Source organism: Candoia aspera, chromosome 15 (genome assembly GCF_035149785.1).
Source record: "Candoia aspera isolate rCanAsp1 chromosome 15, rCanAsp1.hap2, whole genome shotgun sequence".
Classification (NCBI taxonomy): Eukaryota; Metazoa; Chordata; class Lepidosauria; order Squamata; family Boidae; genus Candoia; species Candoia aspera.
This window is the reverse complement of record NC_086167.1, coordinates 16,368,317-16,390,532: the sequence shown is the minus strand read 5'-3', so window position 1 is coordinate 16,390,532 and position 22,216 is coordinate 16,368,317. Positions and strand designations below refer to the sequence as shown.

The following is a 22,216-nucleotide window of genomic DNA, read 5'->3' as shown; positions in this document are numbered from 1 at the left end:
CCATGGTACTTGTTTGGAACCAGCTTGTATTTGCAGTGGGCAGACACACTCGACAATCAGTGTTTTCTTACCAGTATGGAAATGATGCCTTTGTGTTTCTCCTCCACAAGGTCGCATATGATCTTGTTGTTAAAATACGGGACTGGTTCCCACTACAGCGAGAAGCAAAGCACAGGGGGATGCTCCAGTCAAGGCACAGCGAGGCCATACTGGGGCAAGTAAAGCTCTGGTTAAATCAGAGAGTCCATCTTCACTAGCCTCTGGAGACAGAATTTAGACAAAGTCTAGGAAGAAGACTTAAAAGTATTTGGGAAAAAACACAATTTTCCATGGGTTGAGTTCAGAATATACTTCATTCACAAGAATGGTTCAGAGAAGGATCTCTGGTCTGGTAAAATTCAGCGGGATTTTGTATTGCCTTAAACATACCGTAAGGCCTGTTTGACTAGAATCAATGGTTGAATGAAGTGTGTAAATGTATGCACCATGTGAAAGCAAGCTTCTCTCCAGCCATTTTTGCTCTGCAAAAGACCATTGTCAGCCTCCAGTCCCTGGAGCACCTCTTGGCTCTTATAAGAGCATTTACTTCCCTACTTGTTTGACAAAGAGAAACAGGAGCCCACCACCTCGGCAGTCTCCACGATGGCTCTGCCAAGGACAGCTTCCATTTCGTCTCTCCCTGTGTGCTTCTCTTCTGCCCAGCAAAGGTTTCGCTGGGGGGGGCGGGTCAAAGAGAAGAAGGGAGGCAGAGTAAGAGTTACCTCAATGCCTTCCAGCTCATATTCCTCTTGCTCTGCCTTCAGGGTCATCTCGATCAACAGCTGGTGGAGCTTCTCGTTGCAGTAATTGATACAAAACTGTTCAAAACTTGGAAGAAAACAGACCAAGAGCAGAAAGTCATTTTAAAACAGTAATGTCCTAGGAGTGTTTCTGGACTGAACCACCTTAGCTGATCCAAGTGGAAGAAGGGAAGTTGTATGATCACTGCCTCCTCCCCCTCCCCCCTCCTCCTAATTCCATGTTCTTGGAAAACCAGTATGTTGGGGGCAAAGTTTTTAGCAGATTCATGCAGAGAACAAAGTGCTACTATAACCCTCTTTACACTTCATTCTCAGAACATCCAATTTAAACATTATAGTCACGAGGTTCTGGAACACTGCCTTCTCATTCATTTTTATTCAAGGGGGAAAACAAAGCCACAATCAGCCAGATAGAAAACAGATCATGTTTATCTCATTTTTCAAGATGTAACACGTTTTAAAATGTGATTTGCTCAAGCATGAATGGAGATGTACCTGTTTGTCTCAAAGACTTCAAAGCCATAAATATCAAGTAGCCCAATCACGGTTTTCCTGCTGAGGTCCTACCAAGCAAAGCACAAGCGATGTGGGTCAGGTTAGGAAGGTCCTCTGAATGCCTGTGCGCAAATCAGACATGATGCACGCAACAACCAAGTGAGCACAATGAAGGAGGCTGGTCAACCTTCTCCACTGCATGGATGCACCATGAATACAAGCAATCATTATAAAAGGCAACAAGGGGCCAACCTTGTTTGCTAAGGAGCTGTTGATTTTGTTGACCAGCCATGTAAACGTCCGTCCGTATATTGCTTTCGCTACCGCATCTCGAGCGTAAAACGCCAGGTCTACATCTAACGGGCTTAAAACCTGCAGGGAGGAAAGAATTGTGGTGTGAATCCATGGTGGTAGATTTGCCATATTATTATGCTCTTGCAAAGGAACAGGGAGAAGGAGCGGTACCTCTTCAAACCGGGCCTCAATTTTCCTGTGGGTTAGCGATTCTTGAAGAATGGATCGATGGACGCCCAAAAGCTAGAAAGAGGATGGAAAAAGAAATCATCAGTTCACACTAGAGATGCATGCTCAACCTCTTACCAGTGCTGTTTTTCAAAACTTCTGGCAGAGAGGGGAAGCTTTCATATACGATTAATCTAGTATGGCATGCTCAAAACTACTCCTGTGATGGTGCATTCACACCAAAGTATGTGGAACCAGTCCAGGCTGCAAGGAATTGTAGTAGAATCTAATCAGGGCAAAACGTTTGCCAGTAAACGCTACATGCGAGTGGCCAGGATGGTAGAGGGCAGTGTCTTAATAATACCATTCGCTTTGCACCCTGGGCTGGCTTCATCAAAATTAATTCAGAGTCACTGACACCCCCAGCTGGCACCTTGGAGATCCACTTGATCTGGGTGCCATTGGTGATGATGGCGTGGCCGTTGCTGTCTTCTTCAAACTGAATGTTGCCCAGATGCAAGACACTTGCAATTATCCCTAAGAGATTCTGAATAAAGACAAAGAACGCTGTAAAGTCAAGTATAATTTACTGTAATCACTACGTAAAAGGGTTTTTTTTTAATCAGTTGCCTCTTTAGGGGCTACTGAAGGAATGATCTCAGCATGTACCAATTACGCTCCCCATAAATATCCTGTATCAGCAACTCTAGTCTGTCTGTATGAGGAAACACGGTGCCTTTCCAAAACTTACTTTATGCAAGCCACACAACAGAACAAGAGTTCATTCACTGCACTAAAGCCCTCTGCGGCCATTAAGGACTAGGAACTGGCTTGTTTTTTTGAGATATTTCATGCGTGAAATGAAGAGACAACGGTTCTAACAACTCTTCCTCATTTAGACTTTGCAGTTTATTCAGAACAAGCAAGCTCTGCTGAATTCAGTTCTCCAAATAAGCGCATATAGGATCTCGGCTTCCGTCACTTATTCCCAGCCATAAAGGTCAGAGAAGACTGAGGTTCCTTCCTCAAGGGCATGCGCTCTGCTGGAAGAATGTTCAAGGTTCCGTGGGCTTCCAGACTGAGGGCCGTTGCAGAGTATACCTCCAGCAGTACGCAAATCAGGGTTAGGGTTAGGGTTGGAATACAGTTTCTCTCTCACAAGCAAGAGTTTTCCAATTTCAAGCGGGGACCAACTTCCATTCAGCCCAACCCTCCTTTCCTCTCTGCCTCCCTCGTAAGGTCTGTACCTCAATATCTCTTGCTGCAAAGTCAATGACGACGAAGGCTTTCTGGACTGTTCTCCAGTCACTCCTGTCATTAATGGAAGATACTTTGGCACAGCCCCCCTGTTGTGGGAGACAGAAACAGCATGGAACCTTCTTGCAAAGTCAGGGAGGTGCAGGAGATGGACTCCAGGCCTTTGACTGGGTCTGCATTCCCATTCGGCCACGAAGTGCAATGAACGGTGATCAAAGAAGTGAGAGGGTGGACTTCACCAGCCCACCATCCACACCCTGTTCCCCTACCCTCCCGTATATTGGAGTACAACTTCCATCACCCCTAAGCTGGTAAAGGATGATGGGGTTGCATTATGGAGGACATCAGAATGGGGAACGATGACAAGAGTTTCTGAAGCTCTTTGGAAGAAAGATTCAATTCATATGTCATTAATACCGAACACTTGGTAATAAACTACCAGTATGAGGCCGGATCAAACAAACACCCACTGAGACCGGCATCCTGCTTTCCACCATTACCACCAGATGCTTTTTGGAAGTGCCACGGAAGACGAGAGGTCACAGGCACATTCCTCGGCAACGGAGGTTCAGCAGCAAGACACTGTCTCACCCAAGCTCTCTGTTCAAATCATGTCCCAAGATCTTGCGGAACCCGCAAGGGTTGGAGCAGTCCTTCGAAGGCCAAGAATCCAACCCACTGAGAGATGTAAGAGGTTTGTTGCCTTTTGGCCACAAAGAGTAAAAGACAGGGTCCATCTGAAGGACAAGGTTTGGGGCCAACTCAAAATCAGAAAACAGCATGACTCCAAGTTTTAATTTAAAATTAAATTAAATTTAAATTGCATGTTTCAGCGGGCACCAGACACCTGGACACGACGGTCTATCGAACAGAACTGTGCCAAGGGAGGAAAGTGGGAGCTGCGCCACCCGACCTGCACTAGATAGGTGTACTTCTGAGGGCTGCGTTCCAGGCCCAGCCCATGAAGCAGGTCCTCTTCTCCCCCCTCCAGCAGCTGGTAGAAGATATGGAAGTTGCGCTCCCCGGGGTTTTGGTGGACCACACGGGATTTCTCAATCAGATAGCTCAGGATGTGCCCACCAACAGGAGCTCCCTGGAAACAGCAAAAACAAATAAGCAGAATATAGCCTATAATAATAAGTGAAAGATTCTGCAAAGTGAGTGGCTACATTCCATTACTCCCGATTAAAGAGTTACACTTTAAAAAATGCAAGATATTTGTTTTACCTTAAAATCAAACTGGATGTCCATGTACTTCCCGAACCTGCTTGAATTGTCGTTCCGTAAAGTTTTTGCGTTTCCGAAAGCCTGTCGGATAAGCACGTTTTGGGAATTCAAAGCTTGGTGGGTTGGGCCTCCTTTCCTCCCCTGCCCCCCCTTTTTCTCAAAGGTCCCTGTTGCCTGTTCCGGTGACCCATCTAATGCCACGTGCTTTACGCATCTTCGGTAGTGTCCCACCACCATCAAGACTAATAGCCATTGATCCCCAGGACTTCCATGAATTGGTCCAACCCTTTTTGGAAGCCAGCCAGCCCCACATCTCATGGTGAAAACAAAGCTTGCCATTTTAGAAATCAAAGCCTCTCTCCACCACTTGCCACGAGAACAAATACTTTGGGAGCAAGATAGAGCAGATATTCAAATAAGCGATCAGAGGTTACTGAACACCTGCTCAGATCAACAGGCTGAACCGACACAGACAGACAACCTATTTGCTCAGCTGAATGGACCAAGCATTACAAAAGGCCCACGCTAGATGCCACCCTCATTTCAATCCACCTCTCCCATGGGATTTCGGAAGAGCCCCACACTGCCGGTTCTGAGGGGCCCCAGTGTGAGAGCCACCCCTCTTTCTTCCAGGACCTCCAGAACAGGATTGGAGAGAAGCAAGCGGTCCCGGACAATCTGCAACTGCTCCGTGGTGGGGCAGGTCACTGCAAAGAACTGAAGGATCTTCTTGGAGGCTTCGGTCTTCCCGGCTCCGCTTTCTCCAGAGATCAAGATGAAGTGGTTGTTATACTCGGTGCACATGACACGGTAGGCGTTGTCAGCAATGGCGTAACTGGAGAAGATGCAAGAAGGGACACGGAGACTATTTCCCCAGACTCTGTGGAATCCGCCTTACCCAGATTATTTTCCAGATGGGGCTTCAATTCCCATAGTCCCCAACCAGTACTGGGACCATCTCCTGTGTATAATTATTTTGGGGTTTTTTGGCACTTTAAATCCCCTTAAGTTTGGATGGATGGATGGATGGATGGATATGAGCTGAGGATCCCCTGTGGATACAAGGAAGGGCAGAGGGCGGGGAAGGGCTCTGTGTATTTGCTCACATGTGTGGTGGCAGCTCAAAAAAGTTTACTCCTTTGTACTGCTCCATCTGCTTAACTGTATAGATGTCCAACTCTTTGTAAGGATTCACAGACACCAGAAGAGTGCCAATGTAAGTCTGGAAGGAAAAAGCAAGAAGGATGCGGTGAGCCGCCAACGTAAGGGGCCTGCTACCAGATCATTCTTCCTGACTCAGGACCTGTGAGATCTTCAGAACAAAACAAGCGGCATTCTCACAATCAAACACAGCCCCACATTGGTCCTCCTCGCTCCCAAGGACACAACTGGAGGGTGTGCGTGCTACAGAGCGCTCTCCTTTCAGGACCAGCCCTGCTGTCAGGAAGAGTGAGGCCACCCCTCAGGTGGGCGATACTGAGAGATGGGTATGGGCAGCAAGGAATGGGGGGCAGAGGTCTGTGCATGCCGGACAAGCTTGCTACCTGGGATAAGGGTGCCCCCTCCCTACGCTCCTCACGTCCTACCCAGGGGTCAGATGGAAAGAAAGCAGCTGTTGCTTGTGGGATGCACAGGCCGTCCGTCCTGGAGGGGGCAGCAGCCTCCTATTTTCTCGCTCTCCTGTGCAAATTTGTGTTCTGACTCTAAATTCTCCCTTAAGAGACACCCGTTCCTTGGATTCAGTTTATCTAATGTTCTGTTAGCGCCCCGTCCGGATGCCCCGACCCCGTCCCAAGCGGCAGCGCTGTCCCGAAGGGACTGGCGGCTTCATGCTTAATTACATAAATGAGGTTCTCCCGGTATCGTTTACGCAGGTTGTCCAAGAAAGCAGATTCGCTCGTGTGGGAGTCGAGGAGGACGAAGTCTTGGACGCCAACTCGGTCCCGGGCGATCAGGGCCCCCTCCATGTCCAGCTGCTGGGGCTTCTCCCACACCGCTTCCTTCTGTAAGCCCAGAAGAAAATGGCCTGATTAGGGGGACACGTCAGCGCCTCTCTCTCCAACGAGGGCAGAGCAGGACGGATTCCCCTCCGGGATGAGCCGTCCACAAACCGGGCACCCCTTTGCGGTCTCAGCAAGCTTTCTTTCCAGTCTTGTGAATATTCACATAAGTGGATGTTGCGGCTATCTCAAGACGCTGGCGTTTCCCTGACCAGCAAAACTGCCAACGTTTTTCTTTTTTTCAGCAGCTTCCAGAAGCCTTCGCAGACCAGGCACAGACATGTATTACAAAGTTTCCCCGGCTGCAAAATTGGAGAGTGATTATCCTCATAGTTGTAGCAAAGTTATCACATCTAGTAACTTCACAAAAACAAGGGGGCAAAACATATGACGTTCTCTCTGTGGATACAAAGAGCAGGGCCTTTTTCTTTTCTTTAAGTCGAGCATCCCTTGCGATGTTTTCCTGCATGCGGGATACCAAATGCTAGCTGCCATCGCAGAATTTCATTCTCACGGAAGTCCAAGAACGAATATCTGGGCACTCTGAGGAGACCCACCACCGCCGGTACACGTGGTGGACATTGGCTGAAGCCTGGCCTGGCTGCGGTGGCCTGCCTGAGGCAGAAGTAGATCTCAGCTCTCCTTTCCGGGGGCTCAGAGTAGATAAGGACCAGGTTCTTAAACCAGGCTCTCTGTCTGCAACACAGACACCCATCGGGATTTGCACTGCCAAGGTTTTCCCCGCGGAAAAGGCTCTGCTACCATTTGCCCCAGTTCACATCCCAAACCCAGCCGTTATTCAGTCTGGATTGTTGGGGGTAGTCAGGAGGAGGAGGAGGTTTAGGGTGATGTACCAACAGAGGACACGGCCTTTGTTTAACGAACCGTTTTTAGGGCAGCATGTTCTGAGCTTAGCCTCAAAGAGTTTTGGGTTTCCAGCCCCTTCTCGTACTTACTACAGACGTTTACAGCCCTCTGCCCTCAGACCTCTCAGTTTCCTTGTGGTTGTCCCAAAACACCGTCCTTGGAGTCACACAACCCATCTGGCCCTTCCCAAAAGGCAGCCGAAGGGTGGAAGCACCCTCTTCATGGTTATGCCCCTGGAACCTTTTCTCCCCTGCGTCTCTTCTCACCGCCTCCCAAATCACCTGGCAGTTTTCAGGTCTCACGCTTTGCCTCCGCTTATGCCACAAGGGTACCCTTTGTGAGTTTGGCTGGCTGGGACTTGCAACCCTCTGTTCACTGGTTGGCCCTGCCTAGTGGACTCCGCATTCCTCCAGTGGGAATTCACAAGCGTGGCTGGGAAGGCAGGGGTTTGAACAGGGTCTCCTTCGGTGCACATCAATAACAGGGAGATGGAATAAAGTCACCGAACAAACAGTAATTTGTCCCCCCCCCCGGAAGGAGGGGTGTGTTATTTAAATCAAAACACTTAATTTGTAGTGTTACAAAGTCAAGCCTGGCTGCAAAACAACAACACTAGGAAGTTGTTATTCAGAAATGCCGCTTTTGTGGGTTTGCTGCCCCTCCATGGGTATCCGGCAAAAGCGCCCATCCTATTTGGCCTGCCCCAGGGAAGGGGCCAGGTTGGGGACAGTGCCACAAGATGTGCTGCTGGGCCAGGAAAGGAACTGCAGCCTTGAATGTACGCTGCGAGGAGAGCCCTCCGGAGAGAGGTCCAGGTTCCAGATTATGAGAATACCACCTACCATCATCCCAGCCCATAACCTGCCAAAGTTATGAGGACGCTTGTTCTGAAATAACTACGTGTTGTGCACAAGAACAAGCTAAGCGCGTAGACGGGAGCCACGAAACACCCAGGTGGAGACAACCAGGCACCGCGTTTCCCCCTGAAACTCTGCAGGGGCCTCCCTTGTCCCACTTTTGTCTGGGAAGGGCCTTGAGTCAATTGATGCATTTCAGTCTAGGGAGAACTCGGCCACCATCCTACTTTCCACGTCTCCTTTTTGGTGGGGGGGGGGACAATTAAAAAGGAGACTGTTCTGGTTGGAGCAACACTGCAGCATGTAGGGCTTTTCTGCAGGGGTTCTTCTCAGCTTTCATAAAAGGAAACGGGGGGGGGGAATCCACCGAAAGACCTATAGACACACAAAGGGGGCACGGAGCGAACATCCATCCCTGGTGTGGTGAGCATCTCTGCCCAGCCTATGAGCAGTACGTTCCCCAGACCCAATGTCTAGTTCTAGCCTTTCAGATTTCAGCCTTTTAAAGACTTTTCTTCTTAGGGATTAACTGCTGCTTCATTCTTTTGCACAACAGAGAAGACACTTACGATGGAAAAGGTGCAAATTAAAACGAGCCCTTGCATCCCATTCGAGGGAACCTTAGGAGGAGGTCTAGCTTAACATCACACTGGACATAATAATAATAATAATAATAATAATAATAATAATAATAATAATAATAATGCCTTACCTTTCCTGACACCAGAGAGAGAATGAATAAGCAGCCTTGAAAAACCAGGAGCTGCCGGGATTAGATTTCCTCAACCTCTGTCTTCTCCCTGAACTCTCTCTCCTGAGCTTCCTCTCTTTCCACCTGAAGAAGCCCTCCTTTCCCCATAAGCCCCTCGGAACACCCAGTTCCCACTTCAGTATTTCCAACTGCAGCTCACAGCTCGCTTCCACCTCTTTGGCAGGGAGGAACAAACCAAAGTGAAAAACCTCTTTGCCACGCAAGGCAGCATTGTTCAGATGACCCCTGTCCTCCCCCAGCCAGTGAGCGAGAGATACTGGCTGAATCGTCCTCTGATGTGTCATCTTAGCCAAGAGATCTTGGACAGAGAGAGAGAGGGAGACAGAAAGACAGAAGTGTTTCTCCATGCAGGGGCAACAATTTTGGCACCTACAGACAAACAGGTTAACCAATATATCGCCTCCCCAAATCAGGAGGAGTCTGGTAGCAACCGTAGGTTCACTCACCCCTTTCCCCCTACTTATCTTATACCGTAACAGGTCTATGTCCACAAGTCCCCTTATCCTCATATGGGAAGTTGCTGGACCTGGATGTTTTGCATGCCCTACTAAGGACGTCAACTGATGTTTGGCAGCACTGCTTAAATTATGCACGGCTACCTTCTGGGTTACATTTGAGCAGGTGAAAATCCGAAGAGTGGCCTGAGCAAAGCAGGGGCCCTAACGGTATTCTCTCTCTGGCCCTACAGTCTGTCTCCATAAACTCAGCGAAAGACTTCCAACCGGCGCACCCGGCTGATGGGTCAGGAGAGGGGCGTTATCAGAAAGAGCTTATCCACAGCTGCATTCATTCGCCCGTTCCATATGAAAGAAACAGCAGATCACAGACTAAATGCCTGGACAGAAGGATATTTTCCCAACACTGAAGGATGGAAAAACAGGAGAGGTGGGTCAATCCTATGTTCTACAATCATTTGGTGCCACCACAGAGAAAACCTGCAGAAAGCAGAGCGTTTGAGGCTGATCATGGGGGGAAAGGAAGCCCACAATCATCTGCCAGGGGAGTACAAGCCCGCTTAATATGCGCCTTGGAACTCACTTTTCTCCCCCGGTCTGGAGCAGCGCAGGCAGCGATAGGCCCGTTGCAAGTGAACGCCAAACGCTCCTTCCTGGCTACAATACTTGCACCTCTCCACAAACTGGGAGTCCTTTTCTCCACAGGAGGTCACCCTAAGCTCCTTCTGAGCAGAAACATCAACATTTCGGCTCTTTCCAAGTGCAGGAGGTAAAAGGGCCCCACAAAGAATATAAAAAGCTGCTGTCTTCAGAATCAGGTTGTTTGTTCATCCAGGCAGGCTTCAGAGTTTCAAACAACGGGAGGGCATCAGGCTGGGAAAGGTTGTACAAAATCAGGGCTTGATTAGGGCTCCCTTGGCTACAAAATTTTGGGCAACCGAGACAGAAAACCCCGACCTTTTGCTGCCATCTCATCACGGCTGTTCAGGTCCGGCCAGTTCCTATGTGTAGCGCTACAATATCCAAAATCAGAGAACATCCGTCCTGGAGATGTGGTATTAGGGGAAGTTCTGCTAAAACGGTCGCGCGCAGAGAGAACCTCAAGGGGAGAAGAGAAAAGCAGTTGTGAAAGAGTTAAGTGGGCCATGAGGAAGGTCCATAACTAAGCTGTGGTTTGAATAAGCCACAATGGCAGAATTTGAACTAGGCCCACACCAAACAGACCACATTATGGCTTATGCGTGTGTTAACCTACAAAGGAGCTTCTACTGAAGCAATTTGGGGAGGGGGCGTTACTCTCCTCCTCCTCCCACCTTTGACTCTACTCGCCATTACAACTTCTGGTACTGCAGTTAATGTCCCATGCTGTAAACATTACATTGGATGGGTCAAGGCCCATCTGTCCAGGATTTGCGCCATCACCCAAGGCCCCTGGCTAAACTCACAAGCAGCTTGGAAGGGACCTACATTGCATGCATGTCTCCAAGTTTTCTCAGAATTTTCTTCCCTCTGTTTAATTCTGCTCTCAAGGCTACTGGCAACTACAAAACCTCCCCTTCCCCATTGAATTTGTCTTTCCTCAAAAGCCATCTAAAACTGGTAGCTTTTGCTGCATCTTGCAAAAGAGTGAATTCCAGAATCAACTTAATTTCACCACATCAAAATTGCAAGGAAAAAAAAAGACGCATTAAGTCTATGAACTAGCATGCCCTATTCCTATACGAATCAGGAATCTGGCTGAACAATGCTGCATTCACCTATGGGGTTTTTAAATTAATATTTTCCGTTTCTGTATTAACTGTGTCTAAACGTTTTCACTCCGAAGGGTAATATCAAAATACGCATTTGACAATTCAATTTGCTGCTTGGGAGAAGAATATCACCCTTGAATTCTAGGGTGATATTACGAAACAAGGAAATCTTAAATTTGGTTGTATTCCACAGCAACTTTTTCAGACTTTAGCCTTGTTTCTTTCTGAAGCGACAGAAAAAGCAAAGATTTTTAGGTTAAGCGCTGGGCAAGGGGGAAGAAACCACAGGCAGCTCTGAAGGTCCCTCGTCTCTAACTCTGGCACAACCTTCATCAAAAGAGCCATCGACAATCCCTGTAAAACGGAGGGGTCAAAGGGGAGCTGCACCTCACCCTCCAAAATCAAAAGCAGACGTGACAGAAAAGCCCTCTAATGTTCAAACATTTCTTCAAAACCCTAAAACTTCTAACACTTCAACGGGCTTCATGGGTGCCATCCTGAAAAACGTTTGCTCACCCTTTTCATTGCGATCGGGAGACGGGGGAGAAAGCTTACGGATAATCCTCTGAGAATCAAAAACCCTTCACAAGGAAAAAAAATGCATAAAGCCTTTTTTCCAAAAGTGCTTGTGAAGGACAACATTTTTGTATCCATCAAACAAAACGTTTTAATACGCTACAATCCTTTACACCAATATCCCCCCATTTCCTTTCAGTAATTATTCATTAGAAAACATTTAACGTCACTGCAAATTTCACACCGGGCAGTCTTGGCACAAAAGCCGGGCGAGGGCCCTTTTACAGCAGGGCCGAGGCCGCCTTCGCTAATCTGAGAAATGGCAGGGAGGGGGAGGGCCGGGCAGCACACAACAGCCCGGACAAACTGTGCGGCTAACCGTCAGCGCTCCCCTGCCTGCTCCGAGGACGCTCATTTGAGGGCGACAGCAACAATGGAGATCTGTTCCTGGCAGCTCCTCCTCCTGGGCAGGTCCACAGCAGCTCTGCCGGGCCAGCTCCCTCCTGGAGACCAGGGCCTCCTCACTGCCCTGGTGCCCAGGAGCAGCCCCAGCCCCCCAATTCCCGGGCCCCACCCTTTGCGGGGTCTCCCCACTCTGCAAGGCAGTGGAGAACAGGTTGAAGAAGGAAGGGGAGGCCAAAGGGCAAAAGCAACCGTTCTTCCTAGGTCCAGAGGAGCTGCCAAAACCGGTGGGCTGGGAACCCCAGTGCTTTGCCCCAGGTCGGAGGAAAAGCAAGACTGTCATCTTTGCTCCGGAAGGGGAGAGGATGACAGCAAGAGCCGAATTCACAAGCTTCAAAAGCAGCTGTGGGTTTGAAAAAGTCCTCTGCTGGGTGGAGGGGATACCAACCTGGCACATAAACAGTCCTGAGCCCAATCGTTTCCATGGCCGGAAAGACCCCGCTCTGAAAATGGGGGCACCGTGGGTCAGTTGGGGCAGAGGAGTCATTCCTCAGTTGCTGTTTTCCAGGTACCTTTGCGGTCTGGGGCAGGAAAGTGTGGTGCCCTCCCATTCCACTACTTTTACAAAAGGGGACTGGGCTTGCCATTCCACTGTCACTGAACCCTGAGAGGAGGGCACCACCATGCTTAAGGGGCAGAAGCTGCCAGCATAAGGTACACTCAGGCCTCCACTCCTTTCTGCCCCTGCTGCTCCTAAACCTCCATTGGGGATGACCGACAGCAGTCAGCCTGCACCGGAGCTGGGTTCTCTATCAACGCCTACGTCATCGTACCCTCTGATGTTTGGAAGCCATCAGGAAGACAGGCCAATGGCGCAACCCTTGAACTGCCAGATATTCCAGTAGGATCTCCAATGAATTTGATGGCTCTTTCTTGAAGGACAAGGGTGAGGAGAAGATGAGGGTGCAGCCAAACCACTCGGTTTTGGCAGCTTTAAGAGGGTGCAGTCTGGAACTTCCTGGACAGTCGTGTCCTCGTGAAAAGAAACAACTTCAATCCAGCCTTCTCTAGCTGCTGGGTGGGGACTGAGAGACAAGAGCAACACACGGAAGCTGCAGATTGGAGAGGGCTGATCTAAATCTTCTCTGACCGCTGGCTGGAGCAGATTCTGCCTTCCCTGGCAGATTTTAGTGATCCTTTCTTGTTTATTGCATGTGATCTAAATGGCTATTTATTTGTTTGTTTATTAAATTTATAGGCTGCCCTACTCTGTTACCACTCTGGGTGGCTTACAAAATACAACATTTTATCCCTACAATCACCAGAAATCATAGTTGAGGTAACATTTCAGCTCTCTCCACAACCCATAACCAGCCCTCTTCCCCCAATAAACTATTTTTTCAGCATTTCTCTGCATGTCCCTGTTTTTTATCATGGGAACAGCAGGGTAGATGAGATAGACTGATTCATTTTAGTGGCTGCGATTTTTGGCAGACGGGGGGATGGATAGAGAGGTTGGTTTTTTTCTCTTTTCTTTTCTGATCCCAGGTGTCTTAAAACTGTCCTCTGCCAGAAGCAACAGCGGCCTTTTTATTGCTCCTCTTGCCAAAACATTTCATGAAGTTAATGATCTAAGCAAGGGTACAGTACCTGCAATTCCTTTTTATAGGCCAATAAACCACTACACTCTACTGCCAAACAGGCCATGACTCTATTTGCATCCTCCTATGTTCAGACATTCCATAAAGCAAAGACTGTAGTGATTAAATTTATAACAACTAATTTTAACACGTTCCCCAACTTCGCTATTTAGGGAGAGGACCGGAGGGGTTGGGGTGCTCCAAGGCAGTGAATCCACATCTTGGCTTTATTTTAACTTGGGAAGGTCACTGAAGTGTTAAATTGAAACATTATATTTCCATTGACTGAGCTGCTTTATTTTATTTATTTATTAAACAAATTTACAAGGCCGCCCAACCCACACACGGTGACTCCGGGCGGCTTTCGTCAAAGTCATCAGGGTGATGAGCAACAAGGAGGGGACCTTCTCTGGAGTGGCACCCTGCCTCTAGAACGTCTTCTCCTTCAACTGGGCATACGAACACCTCCCTTTGGCTGGCTTTTTAATAAACCGTAATTATAGTTCTATTTACTTCTGACTGTACCACGACATTGTTTTACTACTTGGTTTATGGGCCGCTTGTTCCCAGACTGACGAAGGTTCAGGAGCCTGTTAGGTAAACCAAGGTAAAGAAAACAAGCAACGCAAAACTCCCCAACCACATCTTCTTCCTAGTGTCAATGGCGGCGTATGACTTCTGAGTGGGGAGAGTTCTCACAACCTCCTCCCATTCTTCCCAATAAATCTTGCTAAGAGACCTGCATAGCAGTTGTGTTATAAGCTGCCCAGAGTCACTGTGAAGTTGGGCGGCCTCAAAATTGAAATAATAACAATAACAACAGATGAATAAAACATACACTCCCTGTCACTTTGCGTGTGGGTAAAATACCTACGAATGCACCAAAACCTGTGGAACCGTGAAACCCTTCACCATGGTTGATGAAGTCTGGCCCGTATGTACCAGGTGCAGATATGCAAAACTGCAGGAAATGGAACGGTGGCTAATAAGACCCACCTATGCTTCTATTCCACCACTGATCCCTGACTTGCTTAAGGGCAACACAACATGCCTCTGTTCGGGAATTATATTTCCACACACATGTACCTTTAAGCACCAGGCAAACTGGTACCCATGAAGGAAAAAAAAGTGAAGGGGCAGAAATTTGCTGTGTTTGGTGCCACAGGTGAGCAGTGCCTGTTGCTAAGCTGCCTGCTTCACCTACTGCCATGGAGCACGACCACCTCCGTCTGCCGCATCAGCGAAGACAGCCGCGCAAATCCCAAAGCCTCACAGCCAGCAAGCCAGTCTCGTCTGTTCCTGTTCCCTTGTGCGCCTTCTTCAGCGTTTGGTGCAGCCTGAGCTCACTTAGCAGAGCACAACTCACATTAAAACTCCGCAACTTTACCAAGGCAGCAATGCACACACAACTTTCCCCTTAATTTCCCTCCACCGAGGATCTATGGAGATCCCCAGCTGGCCTTTATTTTTTAACCCTACAAAAGCTGGAGGGTTTGAAGTGTTAGACACAAACGTTTTCCCTTCTTCAGCTGCCCCAAGGACTCCTGCAAAGCACTTACCACCAGTGGCCCTTCCATCATGGCGTGCACGCTATCAGCACTCCTCCCTCATCTAGGCAGCCAGCTGTTGCGCGCCGGTCCCTTATATGGGTTGCACAGATGGTGAGTGGTGCAGCTGTTTCACTTTTGGCTGTGGAATAGGAGTAATTGCTAGAAGGGAGCTTGTGATACTAAGGCAAGCCCATTAAGCACAAGGCCGATGCCGAGCATTCCTGCTGCCCCAAATAGGAGAGAAAGCAGAAAAGCCACACCAGGTACTGCCGACCCTCTTCGGCAAAAATGCGGTTCTGAGCCCAGTGGGATCTGATGCCGGCCACCAGGCTCAGCATTTGGGCACTAGATAGCTCTTTAATGGAAGGCAATGAGAAGTAGAGAATTCTAAGGAGTTGGTTGTGCTAGTCCGTGGCCACAAAAGACAATCAAGGGCGTAGGGCCTCTGACAGATTGACTAATTTATTTCAACATGAATTAGTTTATTAATCTCCAAGTCTGCTTCCCCATCCCGGCAGCCTCCTGTTGTGCTGACTGGTGTTCCGACACTTTGGGGAGAGTAAAGTGTAACAGACGCCCACCAAGATGTCATCTGTAACATTCCCCCCATTATTTTATTTATTTCCCCCTAGCTTAGTCCTGTGCTTCTAGTAGCAGCCAAACCCTTGGAAATTAAACAGGTAAAGCCTTTTTCTCCCCCTACCTCTGAGTTCTATCCCCCTGGCAGGAACTTTTTTGCTAACATTGTTCCGGGATAAAAGGTTGCGAAAAGAGCTGCTGCTTTAATTTCAAACCTTGCCTCCCCTAACAAGCTCCCACCAGCATAGCCATGCCTTGCTTAACAAATAAATAAACGAATGAACAGATTTTGTTCTGGGCTGCTTCACAGCTGACTGAGTTGGGAAATTAGATTTTTATAACAGCCTCACTGGAAAGAAAAATGAAACAGCAAATAAATGACCTGACCCTTCTTAAATTTACTGCAGTGTCATCTCTGACTTCCAGTTCAGCATAATTACAAATCCTGTTTGGTAATCAGAAACCCAGTGGGTTCACAAATTTAAATATAGGACAATGTTTAGGCCACCATCCAACACCCACTTAACTCACAAGGACCCGAACAAACACCCACACAGTAAACCCCTTTGCCTGGTTGAAAGCAAAGCCACCTTTTCCATATCAGCATTTGCTTATAATTAAGGGTTAGTCTGCAACTATTTTTGCCCTCAGCCAGATTCTGTTGGCACAAAAAAGCCACAGGACAACAAACTCCTTTTCCTGTGAGTACAATCATCAATTGGGGGTGGGGGAGAAATAGGGCCATTCGCAGCAAATTCATTCCTGGGCCATTTCCTATTCCAGAATATGGCTTTAGGCTTTGCCCATACTACCCCAATCTTTTAAGGAAGCACTGTGTTAAACACACCCTTGACAATGACTTGCCCATCTGTTTAACTGAAATCTAGAATGCTTTGATCTTCCAGTTTTCCCTCCTTCTCCCCACCTGTTAGAGCCGTGTTTTTCAATCTTGCAACTTTAAGATGTGTGGACTTCAGTTCCGGGAGTTGAAGTCCACGTATCTTAAAGCTGCCGAGTTTGAAAAACTCGGTGTCAGAGTAACACAATGCAGTCTCTAATGGACTAGAGACAGACCCACCTCAGCAACCTTGGTCATCCAGGCAAAGGTTGCCTGGCCTGGATAGAGCTGGTCCCTCTAGCCATAAGGGGCAGCTTCTACAGCCCCCTCAGGAACCGTTTCCCTGGAACAGGTCCAGCCACCCTCTCTTCTGGTGCTTCCCAGGAACCTGTGACTCCCCTGCTCCATTCTAATTTTCCACAGTGCCCCAGAGTGCTGCTCTGTCATGCTCAGGGACAGCCTCTGAACTGGACGATCAAGACTCTGTGTGTCTGGTTTTTTGGAGGAAATTAAGGTAGCCGCTGGCCCCAACCAGTTTTCCAGACAAGGTTTTTCTTATTCAATCTTGTGAAACTAGGTGCAATTTCCCCTTTTTATGGATGTGTCACCCAACAGCAGCTTACAGCCAAAAGGGGATGCATCGGTCCATCCTGTGGGTCGACCATCATTGCCTACCACCACCAAGACACACTGCTCCAGGTGACAGAGTGGTCTGACATTATATGAATGGCTGTCAACTCCACAGGGCCTTTGTCTTCTGTTTATCTAAATGAGAAAGGTTTGGTTCTTGGGTTTATCCGATAGTAGGCACACATTTTTGCCCTATGATACATTAGCCCTTCAAAATCTCTCTCCGCAGCTGCAATGTGGAACAGAGATCTGTATTTTAATTCAAGCGCGTGAACTGAGAGACACGGACTTAGATGCAGAGGTCAGCCCCTTTCTCCCCCCCATTAATGCAACTGCGAGGGGTGGAGATCTTCAGGCCCGGGGGCTGAATCCCGGGCTCTGCCCCATCCAGCAGCTCAAGATTCTTGAACTGTGGCAAGGCCAGGGACATTCAACAGAGGGGAGCGCGGGAGCATCAAGTTTTCTTCAAAAAATCAGAAGGAGTCTGGGAGCAGCCTTTCCGGCTGACAAATTTTATTCGAAGGCAGAAGCTTTTCCCAGACTTTTTGTTCCCAGTGACCTCTCCTCCTACCTCGCCACGCTGACCATTACCTGGGACGCCATCCTGAACGCTGATCCAAACAATGGTTCCGGCTAAGCCATTCAGGACTCGCAAGGTGAGTTGTTTAGGATCCAGCGTAGCACAACACGATGCCAGGAGCTCTGCAAAAGGACTTTTCCGTCCCGGTGAAGCACGCTTAATAATTCATGTTGCGTGTCGGTGGCTGTGCCCTCTGGGTCCCGGGACGCCGGTATTGGCTTATTCTCCTGATAAGAATTAGAAACCGGACCTTCTTGGAGATCAGGTTGCAGCAGCCACTGCCTGATCTTTGATTGCCACAATTACTTTACAGACTAATGAAGGACAAACATAAAGCAGGGAGAACAGAAGGCGGTTAAAAAACCCTGCCGTCCTGCGGCTTCTTCTCCTAGCGTTGCTAGGCCCCAGGGGGTCCCTTCAACAGACAGGTCCCAGTTCAGAAGTCTAAAGAAGCCGATGTAAGTGTAACCTCTACATTTAATAATGTATAGCCACAGGTAAGCAAAGAGTTACAGGATCTCTCTTCACAGGTTTGGTCCAAGGCTGGCAATGCTTAAAAATTAAAACTAACAAGAACCAGGCTGATGTTAAGACTATATATTAATGTTTAATGTCCTTAATAATTCAGGGATGTCATAAACCCCACCCTAGATATAGACAGAAAAAGGAAATGCCTGGTAAACGTGGCTCAGCCACCTCCTGGTTGTAAAAATGTCTACTTAGGTTATGTAGAGCTGTGTTTATGAATCCAATCTAAGCTCAACCCCAAAGCCCGGCATACTCTAGCTGGACAGGTGGAGGTAAGCTGGTGATTTCCAGGAGTGAGGGAAATGCATTTTGCGTGTACTTAGTCAGAAATCTTTACTATTACTTATTAATTCGTAACACACTCGACTACCTGTCACCTCCTCCTGGCTTAGCACTGGCTTAGCACTGTTTTAAAAAACGCTAAGCTAAAATCACATTATGGCTAAACATAACCCACAAACCCAGTCTGGCACTCTCCGTAGTGGGTGAGAAAAAGCCAGGGTCCTTTCTGCATTCTCCTGGCACATGGGCTGATCCCCCTGCAATAAGCTAGCTGGCATCCAAGCGGGCAAATCTCTCATATCCTTTCCCAGTGTGTGGATTCCTCCCTTTCTCTGATGGGATGAATGACTTTTAAGCAACATAATACCTGTTTTGCTCCTGCTTTACACACCTATTTCACTGCCAGCAGTCCCAAGGGACCAGAAGTGAATGGTATTATTTGCAGTTGGAAAAAAAATGCAAAGAGGAATTTTTTTGCCACATGCCTTGGTGTCTCTTGTTCAAATTTAATTGAATTCTTGCTTGTGCTAAGACCATCATAAATTATTCAGCCCTGCATTCATTAATTCTAAATATTACAAGCAATAAGTCTGGTCTTACTGCAGGTTAGGGATTCAGGCAGGTAAATATGTCTGCCTGTTTTTTTAATCATACTCTTTTGATTAGTCATGTCAAGTTTACTGAGCAATTTAAGCATCTACAACTCATAGATATTGCATGAGATGTAAGAAAGAGCTAGGTATTTTAGAGACAGTCTCATTTTTTAAAAAAATTGTCTCAAGAAGTGGATTTACAGAAGGATTGGAAAAAAAATAGCAGGGACCACTCAGATATTTTAAATGACAAGAGAACAGGAGGATCTGAAGTCCAAGAGTAACAATCTCATCCAATGCATGTTTCCCAATCCTGCATTTACAAGACTCAGAAGGCACCCAACACTGATCTCCCATGATGATACCTGCCCTCCCTCCCCCGTATTTTCCTGGTTTGGAACCCAGCAGGGGAACAAATGGTTGGTGTGGGGTTTACAAGACCTCCTGCAGAATGCTCTTGCATCTGTGCTATAAAGGGCAATGAATTGCCAGGGATTCCAGATTTCCTTATAACAACCGGTTCTGTGCACATTCCCTCCTCTGCCCATTCACCAGATGCAACCTCCTCTTTCCTGATCGCTGACCTGCTTTTAATCCCGGTTTTCTTCTCTTGCTTTTCTGGAGATAGCTAACAAAATCTAACATGCATGAGTTGGTAGTGTGTATTCTTAACTCCTTCCTCAGAGAAGCTAAACCTCCAAGTGGAATGACGGGTGCATCTTGTCCCTCCCAAGTCTCCACGGAAAAGAACATTGCATTACAGCTATAATTTCATGCTCTCTGGTTTCCAATAAAATATTGTAGCACATTTTATGGTGCTATGAATTACTTAGGGTTTTAACATTGCAATCCTAAACACCCTTAGAATTTGGGGCAGACTTCTGAAAAGATGTGCTGAGCTTGTACCATGGGTTGCAGTTTGGTGCCCACGCTTTCAGACATAATGTCAACACAGCCTCCATGCAAACAAATTAACCTGAATTTATTACCTCTACACGGAGGCTTTAAAAAAAACCCTACTTATTGAAGCTGATCAAACCTAGGGATCTAGGTGAGGCTTCTGTTCTGCAACAGCCCTGCCAAGCCCAAGGAATTTCACAGCAGATAAGGGCAGCAGCCGCCCTTTTGTGTTTTCCAACTTCTTCCTCCCTCAGTTTTCCTACCAGAAAATCCACTAAAGAGGGAAAGTCGCTGCACGTGTCTCCCTGATGGGTAGCATGATGAGTCCTGGCAGCAGAAGCTTCCCAGTTCGAACCAGCATGTGCAACCCCTAGAAAGGACTGAGGAGAGAAGAAAAGAGACGTAAAGTAACAAAGCCCACTTTTGTAGGGTTGCATTTGTGGATAGGCACCCATTCCAGATCAGAGCTCTATCAGCTTTTCCTCTTCAGCGTGCTCTGCTTAAACCAAGCAGCAGCCCCAGACTCAGCTCTGTCTGAATGACGCAGGTCAGCATCATCTCCAGCTGCCTTTGTCTTGGGGGGAATAGAAGTGACAATGGGGATCAAGGCCTCTGTGGGGCTGCTAGGTCTTCAACCCTCCTTTGGGGAAGAACCTTTATTTTTTGTGTGGGGGGGTGCTCTCTAGACTGCCAAACATTCAGTCCTATGACCGTTCACAGGAAGTGAGTGTTTTTGACTCACTGCCACTGAGAATTGAAATGGCAATACATTTCTGGACTTCTTCAAAGGTCAGCATCTAGTTTATGGTACTCCGGGCAAACCAGGGTTAATCCACATTTGGAGCAGGTAATAGAAGAAAATAGAGGAATAAAAAGAAATGGGATTTAACTGGTATGATTTGCCAATTAATTTGATAGCATATTATTTTGCTGGCAGATAACATAATGTGGTTCTGTTAACTGTTACAGCTCATGTCTAACAACCCCCTCCCCGAACAGAGCTGATCTTACATTTCAACACCAAGATCAATAAACAACTAACGTTGGGTTGGACAGGAGATCTGCCAGGCACTCGCCCATTGAAATGAATGGGAATGCTTACATGCTCCTGCCCAGCTTCCATTAATTCAATGGCCTTCCACAATATAACTTCCCAGATGATTGTGTCCATTGTGTATTATTTAACTGTAGAGCCCAATTAAAAATAATGAAGCCTGTCTCTTCCTGCTAGGATCTGTTTGCAATAATGGAGGCTGATTGGCCCTAGCACAGCTCCATCTTTGTCTGATGGGGAACTGGGGCTGGGGTCTTGGCTGGGGTCAGTAGCATTCAGTGGCACAGCTCTGGCAACAAAACCTGGGTCATCCAAGCTTAAGGAACTCAGTTATTAAAGACGGAAGGAGGAAGTAAATCAAATAAAAAAATGGGAGTAACACCGCCCCCCCCCATTCCACCCCAGCTTGCTTTTAACTGCATTTTGCTCTGTGGCTATTCCTCAATTTGTTCCCTCTGTTAAAAGGGAAAAACATCATATTTTGGATAAACTAGATCTATTTGAAAAAGTTGCAGAAAAAACATTTGTGTGTGTGTCCACCTCTGTCCAGTTATGACATTTAAGGAATTGTGGCCGCTATTATTCTTCCCTATCCGGTTGTAATTTTAACAGAAACCCACACTGATTCCTTTAGAAATTGATTTGTGGAATAATCAGAAGCATTGACAATAAAGCTGCAACCCCTCTCGTCAATATAATACCGTTTCTAGTATTCATCCCTCTCTTGAAATCTTAAATAATACCTGACAATATTAACTGATGGGTACACACACAGAGAGAGAAAAACTCTAAGCAAAACCCTCTTGGGGTAGAAAAATCTGCACAGCTTCTGCTCACCACTGGCTCAGATTTTTCAGAGCACACTCTTTGGATAAACAGAGAGCTGAAGACCTTGAACTTGCCAGCCTTGTCACTGGACAGCATCACCAGTCCTTCATTACTGTGGGGCACCATTGATGTGGGGCAAATCTTCCCCACTTTGAGACCCCAGACCAGAGCCGTCACTTTAATGAGTAAACAGCCTTGGGATGAGGGCAGAAGCCGTTTAGTAAGCAGGCATGGCAGTCGCTATCTCTTAGCGGCACTTAAAAAGAAACACGACCCCCCTCCCCCAGGTGGCATTCTTCAGCCTTTTTGTGGCAAACAAATCCCGGGGTACGGCTTTTGAATTTTGTCTGGGC

The 22,216-nt window shown here is 47.5% G+C and overlaps 1 protein-coding gene across 11 annotated transcripts in view; it reads right to left on the bottom strand.

The window, feature by feature from the left end:
• Positions 1-20,283, bottom strand: part of MYO1H (myosin IH) — a 30,151-nt gene extending 9,868 nt beyond the window's left edge. For 6 of the 11 annotated variants that reach the window (XR_010068742.1, XR_010068741.1, XM_063315491.1 and 3 more), the window contains exons 1-13: positions 15,061-15,124; positions 6,083-6,244; positions 5,348-5,463; positions 4,878-5,076; positions 4,242-4,322; positions 3,928-4,107; positions 3,005-3,103; positions 2,191-2,304; positions 1,761-1,832; positions 1,548-1,667; positions 1,296-1,363; positions 762-867; positions 72-152 (exon numbers count right to left, since the gene is read on the bottom strand). Coding sequence is in view for 9 of the 11 variants with exons in the window: in XM_063315491.1 (XP_063171561.1) it covers positions 72-152; positions 762-867; positions 1,296-1,363; positions 1,548-1,667; positions 1,761-1,832; positions 2,191-2,304; positions 3,005-3,103; positions 3,928-4,107; positions 4,242-4,322; positions 4,878-5,076; positions 5,348-5,463; positions 6,083-6,244; positions 15,061-15,081 (1,419 nt within the window). In the remaining 2 variants the exon portion in view is untranslated. Of the gene's footprint in view, positions 1-71; positions 153-761; positions 868-1,295; positions 1,364-1,547; positions 1,668-1,760; positions 1,833-2,190; positions 2,305-3,004; positions 3,104-3,927; positions 4,108-4,241; positions 4,323-4,877; positions 5,077-5,347; positions 5,464-6,082; positions 6,245-8,677; positions 8,808-15,060; positions 15,125-17,689; positions 17,878-20,244 lie in introns of those variants that run through there. The other 5 variants (XM_063315501.1, XM_063315492.1, XM_063315493.1 and 2 more) reach the window with 5 other exon arrangements.
• Between the last annotated feature and the right edge of the window lie 1,933 nt (positions 20,284-22,216).